Source organism: Scyliorhinus canicula, chromosome 25 (assembly GCF_902713615.1).
Source record: "Scyliorhinus canicula chromosome 25, sScyCan1.1, whole genome shotgun sequence".
Lineage (NCBI taxonomy): Eukaryota > Metazoa > Chordata > Chondrichthyes > Carcharhiniformes > Scyliorhinidae > Scyliorhinus > Scyliorhinus canicula.
Window position 1 is genome coordinate 21,613,619 of NC_052170.1, and position 25,001 is coordinate 21,638,619.

Genomic DNA, 25,001 nt, shown 5'->3' on the forward strand with positions numbered 1-25,001 from the left:
AGCAGGTAAGGAAGCTGAGCAAGTGTCGCTTGATAATAATAATAACCTTTTATTGTCGCAAGTAGGAAGTACAGGTAAGGAATTGAACCCGCACTGCTGGCCTTGTTCTGCATCACAAACCAGCTGTCTACCCACTGAGCTAAACCAGCCCTGTATTGATGGCCACTTCCAGCACTTTCCTGATGATTGAGAGTAGACCGATAGGGTGTTAATTGGCCAGGTTGGATTTGTCCTGCTTCTTGCGTACACGACACATCTGGGCAGTTTTCAACATTGCCAAGTGGATGCCAGTGTTGTAGCTGTCGGAAGAGCCTGGCCAGGGGCGAGGATACAGGCAGGGCCCATAGCTTTTGCTGCATCCAGTGCAGTAAGCCTTTCTTGATATCATGTGGGGTGAATCGAGCTGGCTGAAGGCTGGCATGCGAGATGCTGGGGAACTCTGGAGTACAGTCAAACTACATATTGGAAGTTCTATATCTGTCTCAGGAAGCGCAGAGGAAAAATTCTGCCAGTCAAACGAACAAAAGCCAAAAAAGCAGGCCGTCTTTTCATCGGGCAACCCAGCTAAAAGAAAAACCTGTGTGCAGAAGTACAGCGAATAACACTTAAATCTCAGCATGGCCAGGGGCCATTTAATATTTCACAAGCTAAAGGCAAAACACTATTCACTAACCATCCCTATTTAGTCAGCTGATGGAGGCTGAGTGCACGTACACACTGCAATTACAGGAATAGCGGTCACCAGTCCAAGCCTGCATACAGGTGCAGGTGATAGAATAATCGGCTTCCCTCCAGTCAAGCTGCTGAATTCAAAGGATCAGACAATTTGAACTGAAATTGTGCAAAAAAATGGCACTTGTGTTTTGTTTAAAGCTTTTCAACAACTTTGAGCATTATTGCAACAAAAAGCCTTTCATTGCTGAATAGAAGCAACATTTTCCCCATGTACAGCTGATCACTTACATTCCTCTTTTTGGCAATAGCCTGTGTGGCACACATCCTTACAGTGCTATTTTACTTTGCTGTGAATGAGCAAGACTGTTTAAGTCCTTGATACTAGGTCCTGTACGTACGTCCACCAATGTTGAACATTAAAATCCTGGTAACCGATTACTGACATCGACAGCGAAGATGAGATATTTATCCAAAGCCGATATTGCGACCGGATAGCAAGAAGCAGGACAATCAGACACGCTTCAAATGAAGAGGAGAGTACGACAAGGTTGTATACTGTTGCCAAAACTATTCAATCTGCATGGAGAACAAATATTCAGAGAATACTGGACAATTGGAGGGGAGAAACTCAAGCTTGTAACAAGGAAAAAATGCCACCTGGACAATCAGCAAAGACCTGTGGAAGAAAATAGAGGATTCTGGCGTATGGATGTTAAGACGCATGCTTAAAAACTCCACATACAGATCGGAAGACAAACATGAAATTACGAGTGTGAAAGTACTCTAAAATGTGACACCCAGAAAAGAAAACGTCAGTATTTTGGCCATTTAATCAGAGTGGGAAAGATAGATCTCTCCTGGAGGTCAAAGTGGAGGGCAGCAGAAAAAGGAGTCGCCCTCGGCATAGTTGGATGATGATCTTTGCAGAGCAGCTGCAGACAGGCAGTGGACGTGTGAACTTGGCACAAGACAAATACATGTGGCACACCATTGCAGCAAATCTCCTGGGAAGAGTAGGTACAAGCAGCAGCAACCAGTTACTATATATCCACTAGATAAGGGTCATCTGGACTCGAAACTTTCACTCCTTCCTCTCCCTACAGATTTTCCAGCATTTTCTCTTTGGGTACAATATATCCACGGTGTCTGTACCCGGGTATACCCAGCACAATTCCCATACTGGACAGAGGGGCTGGTCTATTCTCAATTCCCGTGCCAGGGTGTCCTGATCAGAATGCTCGTCCCAAGGAGCACCCGGGCTATCGATTCCCAAACCCTACCCCTGGGCTGCCCTGGCCGAGTCTCAGTCCCTGTTCAAATTTAAGTCTCATTGCCAATCCCTGACCCAACCTAAACCTACTCCCAATTGCTGACCATCCCGACCAAACCCCCAGTCCCTGATTCTCCACCACCCCCGGAAACCAGTCCCTGACCCCTCCCCCCCAGGTTCCTCCAGTATCACCCCCCTCCCCCAGTCCCTGACCCCCTCCCCGGTCCTTGACACCCCCCCCGCAATCGGGTTCCCCAGTCCCTGACCACCCCCCCAATCGGGCTCCCCAGTCCCTGACCACCCCCCCAATCGGGCTCCCCAGTCCCTGACAACCCCACCTCCCAATCGGGCTCCCCAGTCCCTGACCACCCCCCATCGGGTTCCCCAGTCCCTAACATCCCCCCCCCCCCCCCCCCCCCCCCGGTTGGGTTCCCCAGTCCCTGACACCCCCCCCCCCGGTTGGGTTCCCCAGTCCCAGACACCCCCCCCCCCAAATCGGGTTCCCCAGTCCCAGACACCCCCCCCCCCCTCAAATCGGGCTCCCCAGTCCCTGACCACCCCCCACCCGGTTCCCCAGTCCCTAACACACCCCCCCCCCCAATCGGGTTCCCCAGTCCCTAACACCCCCCCCCCCCCCAATCGGGTTCCCCAGTCCCTGACACCCCCCCCCCCCGGTGGGTTCCCCAGTCCCAGACACCCCCCCCCCCCCCAATCGGGTTCCCCAGTCCCAGACACCCCCCCCTCAAATCGGGTTCCCCAGTCCCTGACCACCCCCCCCCCCCAAATCGGGTTCCCCAGTCCCAGACACCCCCCCCCCCCAATCGGGTTCCCCGGTCCCAGACACCCCCCCCCCCCCAATCGGGTTCCCCAGTCCCTGACACCCCCCCCCCCCCAATCGGGTTCCCCAGTCCCAGACACCCCCCCCCCCGGATCGGGTTCCCCAGTCCCTGACACACCCCCCCCCCCCCCCAGTCCCTGACCAGCCCCCCAATCGGGTTCCCCAGTCCCAGACACCCCCCCCCCCCAAATCGGATTCCCCAGTCCCAGACACCCCCCCCCCCAAATCGGGTTCCCCAGTCCCAGACACCCCCCCCCCCCAATCGGGTTCCCCAGTCCCTGACACCCTCCCCCTCCCCCAATCGGGTTCCCCAGTCCCAGACACCCCCCCCCCCCCCCCAAATCGGGTTCCCCAGTCCCTGACAACCCCCCCCCCCCGCCGTTTTCCCCGGGTTCCCCAGTCCCTGACACCCCTCCCTCCCTCTCGCCCTCCCTCTCGGGGGTCCCAGCGCGGGGGCGCGCTCTCACCTTGGTGCAGGTCAGCAGGCAGTGCGCGTGCACGGACCAGTGGCCGGACAGCACGGTGAGGATGTGCACCACGCCGATGGCGGCCAGCGCGATGAGGCCGGCCTCCCGGTGCTGGGCCGCGCCGCCCTCCCACAGCCACAGGTAGAGCCAGCCGGCGTACAGCGCCGCGAAGGGCCCCAGCGTGCCGTGCAGCAGCAGCGGGCTGCGCCGGTACAGCGACACGCTCTGCACCAGCTCCTCGCCGAAGGTGGGGGTGGGGGGGTGGCGGCTGTGCCGGGCCGCGGGCTCCAGCTCCGGCTTCTTCATGACCGCAGGCCCGACTCGGTGACGCTGCACAGCAACCGGCATCCCCGCCCACCTGACCCCCCGGCTTGGCAACCGCCACTTCCGGCACACGTGGGGCTCCTTAGCAACCGCCACTTCCGCTGGTACCGGCTGCTGATCCGCCAATCAGCGCTCGGTATTAGCGGCCGGCCTATCGGGAGGCGGGGGACAGCTGATCGGCGGCCGGATCCTCCAATGGGCGGTCGGGAAAGCGTCACAGGGCGGCCAATGGGTGCCGGATGGGCGGAGCCGACTGGCCCCGCTCCCCTGGTGACCTTGTGGAGCGGCCCAGAGCTACTGGCAGCAATGTGAGTGAGAGACTGAGGGAGGGTATCCTGTTCTGGGGTGGGTGGCATGGGGGAGGGTATCCTGCCCTGGGGTGGGTATCCTGCCCTGGGGTGGGTGGCATGGGGAGAGTATCCTGCCCTGGGGTGGGTGGCATGGGGAGAGTATCCTGCCCTGGGGTGGGTGGCATGGGGGAGGGTATCCTGCCCTGGGGTGGGTATCCTGCCCTGGGGTGGGTATCCTGCCCTGGGGTGGGTATCCTGCCCTGGGGTGGGTGGCATGGGGAGGGTGTCCTGCCCTGGGGTGGGTGGCATGGGGGAGGGTATCCTGCCCTGGGGTGGGTATCCTGCCCTGGGGTGGGTATCCTGCCCTGGGGTGGGTATCCTGCCCTGGGGTGGGTGGCATGGGGAGGGTGTCCTGCCCTGGGGTGGGTGGCATGGGGGAGGGTATCCTGCCCTGGGGTGGGTGGCATGGGGAGAGTATCCTGCCCTGGGGTGGGTGGCATGGGGGAGGGTATCCTGCCCTGGGGTGGGTGGCATGGGGAGAGTATCCTGCCCTGGGGTGGGTGGCATGGGGGAGGGTATCCTGCCCTGGGGTGGGTGGCATGGGGGAGGGTATCCTGCCCTGGGGTGGGTGGCATGGGGAGGGTGTCCTGCCCTGGGGTGGGTGGCATGGGGAGAGTATCCTGCCCTGGAGTGGGTGGCATGGGGGAGGGTGTCCTGCCCTGGGGTGGGTGGCATGGGGAGGGTATCCTGCCCTGGGGTGGGTGGCATGGGGAGGGTATCCTGCCCTGGGGTGGGTGGCATGGGGAGAGTATCCTGCCCTGGGGTGGGTGGCATGGGGAGGGTATCCTGGGGTGGGTGGCATGGGGAGAGTATCCTGCCCTGGGGTGGGTGGCATGGGGGAGGGTATCCTGGGGTGGGTGGCATGGGGAGTGTGTCCTGCCCTGGGGTGGGTGGCATGGGGGAGGGTATCCTGGGGTGGGTGGCATGGGGAGAGTATCCGGCCCTGGGGTGGGTGGCATGGGGAGAGTATCCTGCCCTGGGGTGGGTGGCATGGGGGAGGGTGTCCTGCCCTGGGGTGGGTGGCATGGGGGAGGGTGTCCTGCCCTGGGGTGGGTGGCATGGGGAGGGTATCCTGCCCTGGGGTGGGTGGCATGGGGAGAGTATCCTGCCCTGGGGTGGGTGGCATGGGGAGGGTATCCTGCCCTGGGGTGGGTGGCATGGGGAGGGTATGCTGCTCTGTGGTGGGTGGCATGGGGGAGGGTATCCTGCCTTGGGGTGGGTGGCATGGGGAGGGTATCCTGCCCTGGGGTGGGTGGCATGGGGAGAGTATCCTGCCCTGGGGTGGGTGGCATGGGGGAGGGTATCCTGCCCCGGGGTGGGTGGCATGGGGTGGGTATCCTGATAGGCAGTGGGTCAGGGTATATTGCTGTGGTGTGGGTCAGGGTATATGGCTCTGGTGTGGGTCAGGGTATATTGCTCTGGTGTGGGTCAGGGTATCCTGCCTTGGGAAGAGGGCATGGTACAGGGGGAGGGTATTCCGGTCTGGGGGGAGGAGTGGGCAGCAGAATACACCAAAGGAGAGCATCCTGGCCTAGAAAAGATTGGGGTCAGGGGTGCGAGAGTTTGGAAGAAAGTTTGACTTGATTATTTATTGTCACGTGGACCGAGATGCAAGGAAAATTATTGTTCTGCGTACAGTCTAGGCAGATCTTTCCATACATGAATAAGAATAATCTTTATTAGCGTCACAACTAGGCTTACATGAACACTGCAATGAAGTTACTGTGAAAAGCCACTCGTCACCACACTCCGGCTCCTGTTCGGGTACACAGAGGGAGAATTCAGAATGTCCAATTCACCCTAACAAGCATGTTTTTGGGACTTGTGGGAGGATACCGGAGCACCCGGAAGAAACACGGGGAGAACGTTAGGACTCCACGCAAACAGTCACGCAAGCCGGGAATAAAACCCCGGTTCCTGAAGCTGTGAAGCAACAATGCTGACCACTCTGCTACCGTGCCGCCCATACATAGAACATGTTACAAATGTTTGGTAGTGGGGAAGATGCTGGAATCTATCATCAAGGAAGAAATAGCGAGGCATCTGGATGGAAATTGTCCCATTGGGCAGACGCAGCATGGGTTCTTAAAGGGCAGGTTGTGCCGAACTAATTTAGTGGAATTTTTTGAGGCATTACCAGTGCGGTAGATAATGGGGAGCCAATGGATGTGGTATATCTGGATTTCCAGAAAGCTTTTGACAAGGTGCCACACAAAAGGTTGCTGCATAAGATAAAGATGCATGGCATTAAGGGTAAAGTAGTAGCATGGATAGAGGATTGGCTAATTAATCGAAAGCAAAGAGTGGGGATTAATGGGTGTTTCTCTGGTTGGCAATCAGTAGTGGTGTCCCTCAGGGATCAGTGTTGGGCCCACAATTGTTCACAATTTATATAGATGATTTGGAGTTGGGGACCAAGGGCAATGTGTCCAAGTTTGCAGACGACACTAAGAGTGGTAAAGCAAAAAGTGCAGAGGATACCGGAAGTCTGCAGAGGGATTTGGATAGGTTAAGTGAATGGGCTAGGCTCTGGCAGATGGAATACAATGTTGACAAATGTGAGGTTATCCATTTTGGTAGGAATAACAGCAAAAGGATTATTATTTAAATGATAAAATATTAAAACATGCTTCTGTGCATAGAGACCTGGGTGTGCTAGTGCATGAGTCGCAAAAAGTTGGTTTACAGGTACAACAGGTGATTAAGAAGGCAAATGGAGTTTTGTTCTTCGTTGCTAGAGGGATGGAGTTTAAGACTAGGGAGGTTATGCTGCAATTGTATACGGTGTTAGTGAGGCCATACCTGGAGTATTATGTTCAGTTTTGGTCTCCTTACCTGAGAAAGGATGTACTGATGCTGGAGTGTGTTCAGAGGAGATTCACTAGGTTAATCCCAGAGTTGAGGGGGTTGGATTACGAGGAGAGGTTGAGTAGACTGGGACTGTACTCGTTGGAATTTAGAAGGATGCGGGGGGACCTTATAGAAACATATAAAATTATGAAGGGAATAGATAGGATAGATGTGGGCAGGTTGTTTCCACTGGCAGGTGAAAGCAGAACTAGGATGCATAGCCTCAAAATAAAGTGAAGTAGATTTAGGATTGAGTTTAGGAGGAACTTCTTCACCCAAAGGTTTGTGAATCTATGGAATTCCTTGCCCAATAAAGCAGTTGAGGCTCCTTCATTAAATGTTTTTAAGACAAAGATAGATAGTTTTTTGAAGAATAAAGGGTTATGGTGTTCGGGCCGGAAAGTGGAGCTGAGTCCGCAAAAGATCAGCCATGATCTCATTGAATAGCGGAGCAGGCTCGAGGGGCCAGATGGCCTACTCCTGCTCCTAGTTCTTATGTTCTTAAATACACAATGTAAATATATAAACATGAAACATTGTGTAAAGCAAATGGAATATAGTGTTACAACTGTAGAGAAGAAGTATAGAAAGATCAGGTCAGTTCCATAAGAGGGTCATTCAGGAGTGTGGTAACAGTGGGGAAGAAGCTGTTTTGAATCTGATAATGCGTGTTCTCAAACTTTTGCATCTTCTGCCCTCTGGAAGAAGTTGGAAGTGTAAGCTGGGTGGGAGGGGTCTTTGATTGTGCTGCCCGCTTTCCCAAGGGAACATGAGGTGTAGACAGTATCAGTGGATGGGAGGCGGTATCGTGCGATGGACTGGGCTGTGTTCACGACTCTGTAGTTTCTTCCATTCTTGGGCCGAGCAGTTGCCATACCAGGCTGTGATGCAGCCCGATAGGATGCTTTCTATGGTGCATCTGTAAAAATTGGTAAGAATCAATGTGGACATGCTGAATTTCATTAGTTTCCTGAGGAAGTAATGGCGCTGTTGTTTTTTCTTGGTCGTAGAGTAGATGTGAGTGGACTAGTAAGATTGTTGGTGACGTTTACACCTCGGAATTTGTCCTGAATTAACGTGTTTCGGTGTGTAGTGGGATTTGAACTCCACCTTCTGACTCAGGTGGGTGTGCGGAGTCAGGGTGACACACGAGTGTTTTGTGGGTGCATCGCAGACCTGGAATTACCTTCATGGCCCACCCTCCTGGTACTCGGGCAGGGGAGTAATCAGACTTGATAGAATTTCCGAAATCTGCACCTCAGGCTTTGGGTAACAGACAGGAGTGCATGAAGAATTGTGGCTGGAGGTCTTCCAGGGGCTGACAACTGGCATCCTGCAGCCCGGGGCTGGTGTTTCAATGGAAGGGCAGATGGGACAGTGGGAGTGCCCACTGCTGACGCCAACTCTCCCGACAGGCAATGGCATCACCTGTTCAAGGCAAGCTGAACGATGCAATTCCGCATCGACATCTAGAATCCAGGCAGTATTTAGGAGACACAAACAATCAACCTGGCATTGCTTTCACCCTAAACCCCAGAAAATCTGATTGCAATTTGAAAGGAGCTTCTGAACAAGCAGGATCTGTGGAAACATGCCTCTGTATTGGTGTCAGTATTCAGTCAGTATGTGTTGGACAGAGGGATTGATAATCAATCAAGGAGATTTGGGCATACTGTACTGGGGGGGCCTAACTCGCCTCAAAATTCTGCAATTGTTTAACCTGCACCCTGTATCTCTGAGCCCAAATAGACCGGAAATGCCAGGTCCCAGTTTCTGAAAGTTAACAGTTATGTTAGTTATTCCTTTGCTCTTGAAAATGATCATCTTTTTATTCATACCACCACTTAATCTCCCAGAACATAGGCTCTTTTGAAAAATGTTGTTCTCCTCCTGTAGCTGTATCTGGTTTTCTCTCTCGCTCCTCTTGCCTCACCCTCTCTTTTCTCTCTCTCTCCTCTCTCTTCTCTTTTCTATTGCTCTCTCTCTCCCTCCCCCCTCTTTTTTCTCTCTCCCTCTTTTTCTCTCTCTTCCCTCTTCTCTTTTTCTCTCTCCCCTCTTTTCCTTTTCTCTCTTCCCCCTTCTCAATTTTCTCTCTATCCCCTTGTCTCATTTTCTCTCTCCTCTCTTCTCTTTTTCCACCTGCACCCTCCTTTTTCTCTCTCTCTGCCCACGGGTGTGTGTGTCTGAACTGTATTTTGTTTTATTGGCAGGCAAGCAGCGTTTGAGATCACCACGCGGTACTGTTCAAAGGAGATGGAGGCGTACGGGCAGTGTGTGGCTTCCAACCCATCCTCGTGGCAGGCGGACTGTCACCAGCTGAAAACCAGGGTGGCACAGTGCACATCATCACAGTGAGTTTGTTGAGACGCGGGAGGACCAAGCGGGAGGACCAAGCGGGAGCTCTGCCATTAGTGAGGAGTCAGGAATGTGGGGCGCAGGCAAGCACTCCGTGGTTGGCATCTACATTTCTGAATGAGAAGAACATGGATCCCACTCCAGAGACTTGAACACAAGTCTTCCCTCTCAGAGGGCTGGTTTAGCTGAGGGCTGGTTTAGCTCAGTGGGCTATACAGCTGATTTGTGACGCAGAACAAGACCAGCAGCGCCGGTTCAATTCCCGTACCAGCTGAGAATTCTGAAATCTCCCTCTGTGTACCCGAACAGGCGCCGGAATGGGGCGACTAGGGGCTGTTCATTGCAGTGTTAATGTAAGCCTACTTGTGACAATAAAGATTATTTAGATTTTAGGTGGATGTAAAAGGTGTTATGCCACAATTTAAAACAGAGCCGTCCTCCCTGGTGTCCAGGGCACAGTGCTTACCCCTCAGCCAGCTTCACTTTAAAAATAAATCACCGGGGAGGTAGCGGTGTTGTAGGATTCTTTGCTAGTTACTACTAGTAATCCAGAAATCGTGCTGGGGACCCGGGTTCCAATCCCACCAGGGCAGATTCAAATTCAATCAATAAAAATCTGCAGTTAAGAACCTTTGTTGATTGTCGTAAAGGCCCATCTGGTTCACTGAGGTCCCTACCTGGTCTGGCCGACATTCGACTTCAGACCCGCTGCAATGAAATGGCCGAGCAAACCACTCGGTTGTATTAAACCGCTTGAAAGTCAATAAGAATTGAAACTGGACAGACCATCCAGCATTAACATAGGCACTAGAAACGACAACTGGAAGCCCAGACCTGTCAGCCCTTCAGAGTCCTCCTTACTAACATCTGGGGCTGACATAACTGGTGTAGTCATACTCACAGAATCGTACCTTACAGGTAACGTCGCCATTATCATCATTCCAGATACGCCTGTACTTGCCGGATCTGGAGCCAAGCAATACAGCTGCAACACTGGCATCTACCTGGCAATGTGGTAATTTCCCCAGGTATGTCCTGTACACACAATGCAGGACAAATCCAAGCTGGCCAATTATCACCCCATGAATCTACTCTTGGTCATCAGTAAAGTGATGCAAGGTGTCATCTCCAGTGGTGTCAAGCGGCACTTGCTTAGTAATAACCTGCTCACGGACGCTGAGTTTGGATTCACTCAGCTCCTGACCTCATTACAGCCTTGCTTCAAACATGGACAAAAGAGCTGAATGTCAGGTGAGAGTGACTGCCCTTGACATCAAGGCCGCATTTGACTGAATGTGGCATCAAGGCGCCCTAGCTAAACTGGAGTCGTAATCAGTGGGCGAACCCTCCACTGGTCGGAGTCATACCTGGCACAAAGGAAGTTGGTTCTGGTTATTGGAGGCCAATTGTCTCAGTTGAAGGACATCACTGAAATGAAATGAAATGAAAATCGCTTATTGTCACAAGTAGGCTTCAATTGAAGTTACTGCAGGAGTTCCTCAGGATAGTGTCCTCGGCTCCAACCATCTTCAGCTACTTCATCAATGACCTCCCTTCCATCATAATGTCGGAAGTAGGAATGTCCGCCAATGATAGCACGATGTTCGGCTGTTCCAATAATGAAGCAGTCCATGTCCAAATGCAGCAAGACCTGGACAATATCCAGGCTTGGGCTATCAAGTGTTAAGTTACATTTGTGCCACACCAAGTGCCAGGCAATGGCCATCTCCAACGGTAGAGAATCTAACCGTCACCCCCACATTAACTGGCTTCACCGTCACTGATTCCCCCATGATCTTGGGAGTTTCCAGAAGCTGAACTGGACTAGCCATATAAATACTGTGGCTACAAAAGCAGTTCAGAGGCCAGGAATTCTGCGGCGAGTACCTCCCCTCCTGACTCACCACGGCCTGCCCACCATCTACGAAGCACAAGTCGGGAGTGTGATGGAATAGGCCCCACTTATCTGGATCAAAGCAATCTGCTTGATTGGCACCCGATCCACAAACATTCATCCCCTCACCACCGACAAACAGTGACAGCCGTGTGTACCATCTACAAGTTGCACTGCAGTAGCTCACCAAGGCTCCTTTAACAACACTTTCCAAACCCACGACCACTACCATCTAGAACAAGAGCAGAGATATCTGGGAACCCCACCACCTGGAGGTTCCCCCCCCAAGTCACTCACCACCCTGACTTGGACAACGACACTGTCGCTGGGTCAAAATCCTGGAACTCCCTCCCTAACAGCACTGTGGGTGTACCTACACCACACGGACTGCAGCGGGTTCAAGAAGGCAGCTCACCACCACCTTCTGAAGGGAATCTAGGAATGGGTAATAAATGCTGGACCTTTCCAACAACGCCCATATCCTGTAATTTAATTTTTTTTTAAAATCCTATGACTGTGAAAGCTGTAAAATGTCAGAAAGGTCTTTCTGCCCAATCGGATTGGAAACTTGGCATAGTCTCTGTCTCTTCTCTAAATCTCTAACTTTTAAACATGTGTCCTACAGCCCCTTGTCCTACACGCCTCAACCTCCAAGTGGCCAGCTCCAAAAACTTGGCCACATCCTTTCATTATTTAAAATACCAGTACTTCGCTCAGTTAACAAAAAAATAATTCTCATCATTAGGGTGGCACAACGGTTAGCACTGCTGCCTCACAGCGGTAGTCCGGGTTTGATTCCAGCCTCGGGTGACTATCTGTGCGGGGTCTGCACGTTCTCCCCGTGTGCGCGTGGGTTTCCTCCGGGTGCTCCGGCTTCCTCCCACAGCCCGAAGATGTGAAGGTTAGGTGGATCGGCCAGGATAAATTGTCCCTTCGTGTCCAACGGTTAGATAGGGTGGAGGAGTGAACCTAGATAGGGTGTCCCTTCAGAGAGCCGGTGTAGACCTGATGGGCTGAATGGCCTCCTTCTGCACAGGAGGGATTCTATGATTGACTTTCGGCTTTTACATTCTATTTTATAGCCATCTTAATGTAAAACCTAGAATTTCTTTTGCAGCTTCATCAAGTGGAGGTGCTGCCTTTAATTTCTAAAATACACCTCCCCCCCCCCCCCATAAATCCTTCCGCTTGTCTGATTTTACCTCTGTTCATGGTAGAATTATTGCTGCTACCACTAAACAAACGGCATCACCTCACACTTACTGATATTGAGTTCTGTCAGCCACTTTGCAGCTCATTCTTCCCTCAGCTTATCACTATCCCTCTGTCGTTTCTTTGATCTTCTAGCGAATTAACTGACCTATTTTTGTATCGTCTACAAATGTCAACATCACTCCCTGTTGGCCTGAATCCAAATCCTAGATGTGCTTCGTAAACAGATGTGTCCCACAGTGCTGAACCGCTGTGGGGCACCCAGTACCCACTTTCAAACACTCTGAAAGACTTGGCCTTAACTCCTAATCTTCTAAACAATGTTGTCCTCCCTTCATACGCCTTTACCGTCTCTCATTATCTCTCTTAGCTCTTCAAAGAACTCCGATTTGTTCAGCACGACCAGTCGCTTTGGGATCTCTGCTGGACTGATGCTCAGTGTTTTCTCTTTATTGGGATGTGGGCGTGGTGACGCTTCCCGGGTATTCCTCTCAAACTTTTTGCTACTCTTGGGACGTGGGTGTTGTTAGCAAGGCCAACATTTATTGCCCATCCCTAATCACTCTCGAGGGGCAATTTAGCACGGCCAATCCACCTGACCTGCACATCTTTGGAATGTGGGAGGAAACCGCAGCACCCGGAGGAAACCAAGACGAGACTGAAAACATCTGGAGCCATCTTCAGCGCAAACTACCGAAGGGATGATTCATCTCGGCCTCCTCCTTTGGGCCCCACATCACAGACGCCAGTCTTTTCCCTATTCGATTCACCCCAGATGATATCACGAAATAGCTGAAGGCATGGGATACTGCAACGGGACAGAAACTATCAGGGAAAGGCACAAATGAAAAGTGGATCTTGTGCAAGGAACAAATACTGCGTGTCCTTGATAGGTATGTCCCTGTCAGGCAGGGAGGAAATGGCCGTGTGAGGGAACCATGGTTCACAAAAGAGGTTGAATGTCTTGTCAAGAGGAAAAAGGAAGCATATGTAAGGATGAGAAAACAAGGTTCAGTTGGGAGGCTTGAGGGTTACAAGGTAGCAAGGAATGAGCTAAAAAAAAGGGCTTAGGAGAGCTAGGAGGAGGCATGAGAAGTCCTTGGCGGGTCAGATCAAGGAAAACCCCAAGCCTTTTTACTCTTATGTGAAAAATAAAAGAATGACCAGGGTGAGGTTAGGGCCGGTCAAGGACAGTAGTGGGATGTGCATGGAGTCAGAAGAAATAGGAGAGGCGTTGAATGAATACTTTTCTTCGGTGTTCACCAAGGAGAGGGGCCAGGTTTTTGAGGATGAGAGTGTGATACAGGCGGGTAGGCTGGAGGAGGTAGATGTTCTGAGGAAGGATGTATTAGCAATTTTGGAAAAACCAGAGGGTCGACAAGTCCCCAGGGCCAGATGGGATATGTCCAAGGATTCTTTGGGAGGCAAGGGATGAGATTGCAGAGCCTTTGGCTTTGACCTTTGGGTCCTCACTGTCCACGGGAATAGTGCCAGAGGACTGGAGAGTGGCGAATGTTGTTCCTCTGTTCAAGAAAGGGAATAGGAATGACCTTGGTAATTATAGGCCAGTTAGTCTTACTTCGGTGGTCGGTAAGTTAATGGAAAAGGTCCTGAAGGATAGGATTAATGACCATTTGGAAGATGCAGCTTAATCCGGGATAGTCAACACGGATTCGTGAAGGGTAAGTCTTGCCTCACAAATTTGATTGAATTCTTTGAGGAGGTAACTAAGTGTGTAGGTGAAGGTCGAGCAGTTGATGTCGTATACATGGATTTTAGTAAGGTGTTTGATAAGGTTCCCCATGGTCGGCTCATGAAGAAAGTAAGGAGGTGTGGGATAGAGGGAAATTTGGACAATTGGATAAGTAACTGGCTATCACATAGAAGACAGAGGGTGGTGGTGGATGGAAAATTTTCAGACTGGAGACCAGTTACCAGCGGGTGTACCACAGGGATCAGTGCTGAGCCCTATGCTATTTGTGATTTTTATCAGTGACTTGGAGGAGGGGGCTGAAGGGTGGGTCAGTAAATTTGCTGATGACACCAAGATTGGTGGAGTAGTGGATGAGGTGGAGGGCTGTTGTAGGCTGCAAAGAGACATTGATAGGATGCAGAGCTGGGCCGAAAAATGGCAGATGGAGTTTAACCCTGATAAGTGCGAGGTGATTCATTTTGGTAGAAAAAATTTGAATGCGGATTACAGGGTCAACGGCAGGGTTCTGAGGAATGTGGAGGAACAGAGAGATCTTGGGGTTCATGTCCACAGATCTCTGAAGGTTGCCACTCAAGTGGATAGAGCCGTGAAGAAGGCTTATAGTGTGTTAGCGTTTATTAACAGGGGGCTTGCTGCAACTTTACATGACCCTGGTGAAAGTACATTTGGAGTATTGTGTGAAGTTCTGGTCACCTCATTATAGGAATGATGTGGAAGCATTGGAAAGGGTGCAAAGGAGATTTACCAGGATGCTGCCTGGTTTGCAGGATAGGTCTTATGAGGAAAGGTTGAGGGAGGTAGGGCTTTTCTCTTTGGAGTGGAGGGGGATGAGAGGCGACTTAATAGAGGTTTATAAGATGATGAGGGGGATAGATAAGAGTGGACGTTCAGAGACTATTACCTCGGGTGGATGTGGCTGTTACAAGGGGACATAACTATAAGATTCAGGGTGGGAGATATATGAGGGATATCCGAGGTAGGTTCTTTACGCAGAGAGTGGTTAAGGTGTGGAATGGACTGCCTGCTGTGATAGTGGAGTCGGACACTTTAGGAACTTTCAAGCGGTTATTGGATAGGCTCATGGAGCACACCAGAATGACAGGGAGTGGGATAGCTTGATCTTGGTTTCGGACAAAGCTCGGCACAACATCGAGGGCCGAAGGGCCTGTTCTGTGCTGTACTGTTCTATGTTCTATGTTAGGCGGGGTTACGGGGATGGGGTGGAGGCCTGGGCTTAAGTAGGGTGCTCTTTTCAAGGGCCGGCGCAGACTCGATGGGCTGAATGACCTCCGTTTGCACTGTAAATCCTGAGATTCTGCGCTGACGTACCAGCTCCTCCATCATTGAGGACAGGAATGTTTATGGAGCCTTTTCCTCCAGTCAGTTGCTTTCTGTTGACCGTGACTCAATGCGACAGGCCTGTGGAGGTTTGGTCTCATCTGTTGGTTGTGAATTGCTTCATCGTTCACATGCACCTCAGCAGGTTGGCACCTGATTTCTAGGGGTCCCTTGTGTTGCCCCAGGCAAGCTCTCTTGCATTGTTCATTGAATTGGTGCTGAACCCCTGGATCGATGGTAATGGTGCAGTCAGGGCTATGCTGGCCTCTGAGCTTACAGCTTGTGGTTGAATACTGGAGCTAATGGCTCACTGCCTCGTGGCTGGCCAATTATGAGCTGCTAAATATGTCCACAATTTATCCCAGTTAACACTGGTAGCAGTGCAGAGGATATTCTCAATGTGAAGACGGGGACTCTGTCTCCACGAAGGCTGTGCGGTGGTCACCCTACTGTGAGGTGGGCGAGGACGAGGTCAGACAGGTACCCCCCCCCACCACAAATCATACACCATCCTGACCTAGAGAAACATCACTCTTCTCGCAATGGCCCCGGATCAAATTCCTGTGGGTGTCCCCGGCTCGAGGAAGGCAACTCACTACGCACCTTCTCGAGGGCATTTAGGGTTGGCCAATAAGTGCTGCCCTCAGCCGGCGACGCCCACATCCGGTGAAAGAAAAGAAACAAAGCGAGGAACCACAGAGTGTCCAAGAAGACTTTTCGAAATATTTGCAACAGACGCAACAAAGACATCCAGGGTTTAGTTTGTACTTGTCACGTATGCACCAGGTGGTGAGAATATGGAACGCCTGACCACAGGGAGTGGCTGATGGATGCGTTTGAGGAGAAGCTAGACAATTCCAGGAGGGAAAAAAGGAAGAGAAGGATGGGGTGAGCTAGGAGGAGCCTCAAACTCCAGTCTAGATGACTGGTGTGTTTCTGTGCTGTAAATCCGACGCTATTGAAAGATATCCAGGTTTCAATCTCTCCATTCCCTTGCAGCCCAACACCTTCAAGTCTCATTTTCGCCACCTCCTCTTTTTTTTTTTCTGAGAACAGTCTTTAATATTTTCCTGCACATAGTGAAGCTGTTGCTGCTCCCTGTGGGTTTACCTGTAGATTGCTTTCTTTCTATTTTGGGACACCGTGTTTATTGTACGTCTTGCATGCGTGCCTTGCTTAGCTATTATCTATTACTCAATGTTCCATTGTTGTTCTTCCACGTGTAAAGACGCCACACCTTAGAAATTGTCATCGGGGTTAATCCGCAAAATAATTCTCTCTGGGGGAGGTGTCCACTTACAATGAGTTTTGATATCCACCAGTTCTCAGATTCCCAACTATTCTGGTCGAGGTAAATTGGGAAATATTTCTCCCATTCGAGGGTGGTAGCAATAAGGAATTCCCTGTCCTTCTGCACTGTAAATTCTATGAAAGGTGCTGGGGGTTTGGTGGAGCTGTCAAGACTAAGGTTAATATCTTTTTGTTGCATCACAGGGGTTGGTTATCTCTGCTGTCCTGATGGCTAGTGTGCGCTGTGGGTTAACCTCAGCAACGCGGGTCCAATCCCCGCAGTGACCGAGGTATCTCGTGAGGCCTGCCTCCTCGCCATACTCCGCAGTTGTGACATAAGCCATGATTAGCAACCCTTGCACAGCCAGGACCGTGTATGGTGAGAGAGGAGGGGACCAAGGGATATGGAGCAACGGCAGATAAATGGAGTCGAGGTGCAGAGCAGACTTGGTCTAATTGATCGGCGTGGCAGGCTCAAGGGGCACAATGGAATTCTGCAATGGCTCATGGGATGCCAGCTTATGTAGCATGTGCAGTGAGGATTGTACAAAAGATTGGATTTGCACTGAAGATAGACAAGCAAGCGCCCTCTGGGGAGCATCTGATATATTGGAGAGTTGGCACTGTTCACCTTGGAGAGAAGAGGGCTAAGATAGAGATGCCCAAAATCATGAGGGGGCTGGGCAGAATAGACAGGGAGAAACTGTTCCCGCTCGTGAAAGGATCGAGAACGAGAGGGCGCGGATTTAAAGCAATTGGCAAAAGAAGCAAATGTGATGTGAGAAAAACCTTTCTCACGCAGCGCGTGGTTGGGGTCTGGATGCGCTGCCTGCAAGCGTGGTGGAGGCAGGTTCAATCGAGGCATCCGAGAGGGGATTGGATGATTATTTGAATAGAAACAATGTGCAGGGTTGTGGGGAAAAGGCGGGGTGAATGGGCACTAAGTCACAACGCTGATTTGGAGAGCCGGCACGGGAGGAATGGCCCTCTTCCTGCACCGTAACAATTCTGTGATCCCGTGGGACGGCTGGGGCTTGGGGTAGATGGAGGAAGCCGGCCTGGCTGGCGTGGGCAAGTCAGTGAGTCCGGACTCTCTCCAGCGGTTGGATGTTCAGTAGAAGCTAATTGTCACACCTCTTCCGTGAGTAAAAGCCAGAGTACCGGTGGAAGTTTGGGAAGTATTGCCTGTCAACTTTGTGCTTTAATCGTGTGCGGCATGAGGAGATCAGAGGGAACTGGCAGGGGGTTTGGGGGGGCGGGGGGGGGGGGGGGGGGGGGGGGGGGGGGGGGGGAGAGAAAAAAGGGAACAGCACGTGGATAGACGTAGACGTGATGGTGAACGGGATTAGTGGGTATTCAGTGCAGGAGAGAGAATCAGGGGGCTACTGAGAATCAAACTGGTGGAAGCTGCAACAAACTCCCAGGGAAAGACAGGGAAACTCCCTTTTCTTTAGCTATTGGGAGTTAGAGGGAGGGACACATGGTAGATTGATAGATAACGACTTACAATATCCACTGGTGTGGAGGACACTAATATCCCTGAGTTATTCCAGAGACGATCCTGTTATAATGTTTATATCCAGACAGACTCGCACAGAGCCTGAAACCGCCTGCTGCTATGAAATCTCGAAACTGACCTCTGTCTCCTTACAGCCCAGTCATCCAAAAGGTCCGTGCAGAGTGTGCAGAGCCCTTCCTGGCTTTTGAACAGTGTTTGAAGCAGAACCAGACTTCTGTCACCAACTGCGCAGACCACGTCAATGAGTTCCTGGCCTGCGCGGACAAAGTCAAAGTGTCAACTTTAGGTAAAGCGTTTCTGTATTTGCAATACTTTGAAAATTCTGCCAACGGTTAATGGACGCAATAACGAGACCTATTACTGCACAACTTTAACAAGCGCCATTTTGCAAATTGCCGCGGCGCCGAATCGAGTCTGGCCTTGCGCCTCGGGAGTCGCTGCACTGGGGTACCGCATTGTCCGAGATGCGGCCTTTGGCTGAGATGTTAAACCCAGGCCCCCGTTCTCGGGTGGACCCCGGTTCTAGTCCAACGGGCTGCCGCGTTTGCTACACCGCAATGGCAGAGACGCTTCGAAAGTACTTCACTGGCTGTGAAACGCTTCGGGGGTCACCCTGAGGTCATGGACGCTGCCGATCTTGCTGACCTGGAACTAGACCCTGACGCGCTGCGACCTACTGCTCCATGGTGGAGGGTGCAGTGCTCTTTCATATTGAATATTTCACAAACTTGCTGCTATTGTACCACAGTAACCATTGAGGCCATTTGCGCAGGTCGATAATGAGTCAATAGGAATCAGGTGGAAGAGCCTCCGTTGGCTGGGAGCCATGCCGAGCACAATGGAAGATTCACCCACTCCACCACCGACCCACAGTGGCAGCCGTGTGTATCATCTACAAGATTCACTGCAGGCAGCAACTCACGGAGGCTCCTTCGACAGTGGCTTCCAAACCTGCAATCCCCACCGCCTAGGACAATGGCAGCCTAGGAACACCACCACCCAGCAAGTCCTCGAGGTTCAGCGCAGTATGAATGAAGGAACGGCCATGCTGAAAATACTTATCTCGACCTAATTGTCAGCACAGTGGTTAGCACTGCGGCCTCACAGCTCCAGGGTCCCAGGTTCAATTCCGGCCTTGGGTCACTGTCTGTGCGGAGTCTGCACGTTCTCCCCCTGTGTGTGCCTGGGTTTCCTCCGGGTGCTCCGGTTTCCTCCCACACTCCAAAGATATGCAGGTTAGGTGGATTGGCCATGATAAACTGCCCTTAGTGTCCAAATGTTAGCTGGGAATGCGGGGACAAGTGGGTGAGTGGGCCTAGGTAGGATGCTCCTTCAGAGGATGGGTGCTGACTCGATGGGCCAAATGGCCTCCTTCCACACTGTAGGGATTCTATGATGATTCTAATGCTCACCAATAATTCATTTATGTTGATGCCAAATTCAAGGTCGCTGCTTCAAGCTTCTTAAGTGCTTCCTTCATTCCAGACAGAAACAACAGTGCTTACTAAACTGCACTCAACGTGAAAATAGAATGACCGGCCTCAGATTGCAGCAGGAAATGCTAGTTAATATTCATTAGGGGCAGCACGGTAGCATGGTGGTTAGCATAAATGCTTCACACCTCCAGGGTCCCAGGTTCGATTCCCGGCTGGGCCACTGTCTGTGTGGAGTCTGCACGTCCTCCCCGTGTGTGCGTGGGTTTCCTCCGGGTGCTCCGGTTTCCTCCCACAGTCCAAAGATGTGCAGGTTAGGTAGATTGACCATGATAAATTGCCCGTAATGTCCTTAAAAGTAAGGTTAAGGGGGGGTTGTTGGGTTACGGGTATAGGGTGGATACATGGGTTTGAGTAGGGTGATCATTGCTCGGCACAACATTGAGGGCCGAAGGGCCTGTTCTGTGCTGTACTGTTCTATGTTCTAAGATTGGATGTACAAAGCGATGCGGACTTGCCGGGTGGTGGTGTTCCCAGGCTGCCATTGTCCTAGGCGGTGGAGATTGCAGGTTTGGAAGCCACTGTCGAAGGAGCCTCCGTGAGTTGCTGCCTGCAGTGAATCTTGTAGATGATACACACGGCTGCCACTGTGGGTCGGTGGTGGAGCGGGTGAATCTTCCTTTGTGCTCGGCATGGCTCCCAGCCAACGGAGGCTCTTCCACCTGATTCCTATTGACTTCAGTTTTGCCAGGGCTCCTTGATACCACACTCGGTCAAATGCTGCCTCGATGTCAAGATCAGTCACTCTCGCCTCTCCCCGCGAGTCCAGCTCTCTCAAATAACCAGTCGTACCAGTCCAGAGAGACAGAGAGGAATTGGATTGGGGGTTTCTTTCAGTATGTTTCTCAATCTCTGCCTGTTTTCTCCATTGTATGCCCTAATTAACTAGCCTTGGAATGTAAGGACAAGATGAATCCGCTATTGGGTTTGGATATGTTAGGCAATTTGTGTTTGCATGTCTGTGCTTGACTTTAGGGGAAGGCACAGTGGTATAGTCACTGGACTAGTAACCCAGAGACCCAGGGTACTGCCTGGGGATCTGTGTTCGAAACCCGCCAGGGCAGAGGATGGAATTTGAATTAAGTATAAATCTGGAATTGAAAATCTGATGATGACCATGAAACCATTGTCGTAAAAACCCATCTGGTTCACTCACGCCCTTTAGGGAAGGAAATCTGCCGTCCTTACCCGGCCTGGCCTACATGTGACTCCAGACCCCACAGCAATGCGGTTGACTCTTAGCTGCCCGTCTGAAATGGCCGATCGCGACGCTCAGTTCAAAGGGCAATTAGGGAATGGGCAACAAATGCCCGCCCAGCCAGCGACGCCCCACGTCCCCTGAAACAGTGTGAGCCACACATTAAACCAAAATCGTATTGCATACTATTCCATCTCTTTTTGTTTTATACTTCTGGAAGGTGCTGAATTCTCAGCGAGACTGGCTTCCTTCAACTGGCCAGTATTCACATGTGACGGCAAACGGAGTATTTGACTGCAGGAAGCATCACAGCTGAACAAAATCCCGCGTTCACATGTACCCGCTTCCAAACAGGGCTCATGGGATGAAAATGCGGAGTGGGCACCTTCATAATTTCCTTTACGCCACCCAGGCCAATTCTAGGCTGATGATTGCCATCCCATCTGAGGTTAGCTAATCAAGACTTGGCTACCCGCCAAATAAACCTGTTGCGTTATCACCGAGTGCTTTTCCACGTCTGTCTCATGTTCACCAGTTGTAATCTTAAAATTGCCGGGATGAAATCACTCCTGGCTTCCATTACCCTAAATGTAACTGGTACCCAAGCAGTGGAAAGCAAATGAGTTCCCAACGCACGGGCACAGGCTTTTCTCTCTTTGCTCAGCCCCTCGTCTGCATCGCGAATGGGAAAATGGCCTTACAGGGGCAGTTGTTTTCTGGTCTGAAGGCAAGTGAGCATGGTGTACCCCCATAGTCAGCCCCTGGGGCCACTCTTTCTGAGATATATTATTGTCCTGGACTTGGATACAAAGGCCATATTTCAAAATTTACAGATTGCAAAAACCCTGGAAATATAGTAGATAGCGACGAGGGTGGGAATGTACTTCAGAGGACATAGCCGAATGAAATGAGTAAAAACATGGGAGATGACATTTAACGCCAGGAACCCAACCATCTTCCCTTGACATCCATTGGCATTGCCTTTGCTAAATTGCCTCACTATTAACATCCTGGGGTTGTATAGGCGACTTCACAGACTTTTACAGTGCAGAAGGAGGCCATTTGGCCCATCGAGTCTGCACCGGCTCTTGGAAAGAGTACCCCACTCAAGCCCACACCTCCACCCTCTCCCCATAACCCAGTAACCCCATCCAATGCTAAGGGCAATTTTGGACACTAAGGACAATTTAGCATGGCCAATCCACCTAACCTGCACATCTTTGCACTGTGGGAGGAAACCGGAGCGCCCGGAGGAAACCCATGGAGACACGGGGGGAACGTGCAGACTCCGCACAGACAGTGACCCAAGCCGGGAATCGAACCTGGGACCCTGGAGCTGTGAAGCAATTGTGCTAAGCACTATGCTACCGTGCTGCCCCTATAGATCAGAAACGGAACTGGACTCACCATGGAAATGCTGTGGCCACAAGAGCAAGTCAAAGGCTAGGAATCCTGTGGCGATGAGCTCTTCTGTCCGGGTCTTGTTACATTTGGTCGTGGACTGCTTCATTGTCTGAGGAGTCGCGAATGGTGGTGTAGTTTGGCTGTTAAACGAAGGCCTTTCTGCCCTCTCCAGTCGAGGTGAATAATTCCATTGCGCTATAAAAGATGACGGTACATAGAACAGTACAGCACCAAACAGGCCCTTCGGCCCTCGATGTTGTGCCGAGCATTGTCCGAAACCAAGATCAAGCTATCCCACTCCCTGTCATTCTGGTGTGCTCCATGAGCCTATCCAATAACCGCTTGAAAGTTCCTAAAGTGTCCGACTCCACTATCACAGCAGGCAGTCCATTCCACACCCTCCTATATCTCCCACCCTGAATCTTATAGTTATGCCCCCTTGTAACAGCTACATCCAGTTATGCCCCCTTGTAACAGCTACATCCACCCGAGGAAATAGTCTCTGAACGTCCACTCTTATCTAGCCCCCCCCATCATCTTATAAACCTCTATTAAGTCGCCTCTCACCCTCCTCCGCTCCAAAGAGAAAAGCCCTAGCTGCCTCAACCTTTCCTCATAGGTCTTCCCCGTGTCCTATCCATTATTTATCCCTGAACCAATCTTGAGATCTTCCTGTGTGCAAATGGCTGCTTTCCCTCACTACAGCAGCGACTGCAGTGCAAAAGTATTTTATTGGCCGTGAAGCACACCGGGATCTCCTGCCGACCATGAAAGGCGCCACAGAAAGTCAAATCAAGTAAACAATAGCGATTCTGCCCTTGATATTTAACTTACGCTGCCTCTCTCTCCTCAGGGGAGGCTGTACGGCAAGGCATGTGAGGGCTCGACGGACTTGGAATCTTCACCACCTCCATAGATTCCACACAGCTGTCGGAGGTGGGCGATGGGTGCGGCCCGTCGACATTGGAAGCAGAAGCAAAAGACTACTTGTTTAAGATAATTGTGTTTGGCCTGGTGAAGTGTTTAAGATGGAGCTTGTTCACGATGGCAGGAGCTGTATAGGCCTGCAGCTTTAAGAAGTCAATGGACGGTATTGCCACGTAAATCCTAAAGGTGGTTGGGGGGGGGGGCGCGTGGGGCGGGAACCATGTACCTTCTGGCCTCGCGTTTTATTCTCCAGAAGAGTTTGTTGTCACTATCTTCCACAGCTGTGCTCGAAACGTGTGACGTTATTCAAGAGGATCAAGTTGTTACTGGAAACCTTTGGGTTATTGTAACTTGAAAGCCCTTGAAAGGAAATGTCTGAAAGGGGGCACATTGGAGGGAGGTGACATGAAAAGTGTAGGAAAGGCAAATCGGAAACATCAAGTTTCAGCCCAATGAAAGGAAAAGGTTCATATTTGCTCGTTGCCTCTTTTGGTTTTTCGCCATGTTACATGGGGTCATCACGATATTGGCCGTTCAGCTTCATGTCAAATTCTGGGTAGTTGGCAGAAAATTCTTTGCCACAAAGAATGATGGGCAAGTGAAACAGAAGATCCATCAGTATTCCTGGTAACCCGCCGATAACGGTGTTGTTCACTAATCACAGCAGCCAATCTCGGTCAGCTAGGCTCGAACATGCTCGGTCATAAGACGCAGAAACAAAGCTGCAAAGTCACCTTTATCCCCCCACAAGCTTACCTTGAATGTGTACCCTGTCGATGAGAGTGGAGGCAAAAACTCTCAAATCATTGAAGAGGCAATTGGCAACTACACTGAGAGGGACGTGGCTGTCTGGTCATCCGGATGGCCGGCGATGGGCTGAATGGTCATCTTCACCCATATCCATCTCCACAAAAACTCCGTACGGGGAGACAAGCGGAGTCAAAGCGGTAATTGTGCTATTGTTGTCAATTCAAACTGGCATGTGAAATCTGTACACTTACCCACTTGAACAGTCCCCGAGAAGCAGAAACGCCATCTTTGTCGAGGCCCAGTTCGGCAAACATTGCCAAAACCACGGCAAAAGAAACGGATGCCGTTCGCTGGTTGGTGGAGGGTGGGGGGCTGGGTTATCCAGCAATGGCCGCTGATTTGTAGGTCGTTCACCGGGATTCAGCCCCCTCCAGAGTGATGTCCTGTTTCCTGGACAGCACCGTCACAATATGCCCATTAAATGGCATTACTGTAGGTCTTCCAGTTTTCTTAATGGGAATATTCAGTGGGTACTTAGCATTGATGAGAAACCTTGGCTCTCGTCCAGTAACCATGATTCAAAATAAACAAGCTCCGTTTGGCCTTCTGAAGGGGTCTGTCTCGGTGGTTGTACCTAGTTGCCACACATACCAACAGCTTTCTGCACATTTCCTTCACTTCATATTAACAGGAAGTGCATGTGTGTTCTGTGTTGAATCGTTTTCCATTCCTTCATAAATTCTGCCGCATTTTTGTGTTTTCAGACTACTTCCAGTTTATTTCTGTGGTGGGCGATGATTCAAAAAGTCTTAAAGTGACAGAATGTGCATCTTTGTAATAATAATCTTTAGTGTCACAAATAGGCTCACATTAACACTGCAATGAAGTTACTGTGAAAATCCCCTAGTCGCCACACTCCGGCGCCTGTTCGGGTACACAGAGGGAGAATTCAGAATGTCCAATTCATCTAACAAGCACGTCTTTCGTGACTTGTTGGAGGAAACCGGAGCACCCGGAGGAAACCCACGCAGACACGGGGAGAACGTGCAGACTCCGCACAGACAGTGACCCAAGCCGGGAATCGAACCCGGGTCCCTGGCGCAGTGAAGCAGCAGTGCTAACCACTGTGCTAC

General features: G+C 51.2%; 2 protein-coding genes across 3 annotated transcripts in view; one reads left to right on the top strand and one right to left on the bottom strand.

Annotated features, from left to right (window-relative positions):
- The window catches only part of atp13a1 (ATPase 13A1), a 78,737-nt gene extending 75,116 nt beyond the window's left edge, over positions 1-3,621 (bottom strand). Inside the window, exon 1 of one of the 2 annotated variants that reach the window (XR_005458734.1) lies at positions 3,251-3,621. Coding sequence is in view for 1 of the 2 variants with exons in the window: in XM_038784656.1 (XP_038640584.1) it covers positions 3,251-3,598 (348 nt within the window). In the remaining variant the exon portion in view is untranslated. The remainder of the gene's footprint in view (positions 1-3,250) is intronic. The other variant, XM_038784656.1, reaches the window with a different exon arrangement.
- A 154-nt stretch (positions 3,622-3,775) lies between these two features.
- On the top strand, positions 3,776-24,627 carry LOC119957168 (coiled-coil-helix-coiled-coil-helix domain-containing protein 5). Its single transcript, XM_038784955.1, has 4 exons — positions 3,776-3,882; positions 8,985-9,125; positions 18,231-18,382; positions 23,045-24,627. The coding sequence occupies exons 1-4, from the start codon at positions 3,803-3,805 to the stop codon at positions 23,068-23,070; spliced, it is 399 nt and encodes a 132-aa protein (XP_038640883.1). The 5' UTR covers positions 3,776-3,802; the 3' UTR covers positions 23,071-24,627.
- Positions 24,628-25,001: the final 374 nt, after the last annotated feature.

Coding starts and splice junctions, on each gene's coding strand:
- LOC119957168 (XM_038784955.1), top strand. CDS start 3,803: ATGGGTGCCGGATGGGCGGAGCCGACTGGCCCCGCTCCCCTGGTGACC. Junction 3,883..8,984: donor CCAGAGCTACTGGCAGCAAT/GTGAGTGAGAGA, acceptor TTTTATTGGCAG/GCAAGCAGCGTTTGAGATCA. Junction 9,126..18,230: donor GCACAGTGCACATCATCACA/GTGAGTTTGTTG, acceptor GTCTCCTTACAG/CCCAGTCATCCAAAAGGTCC.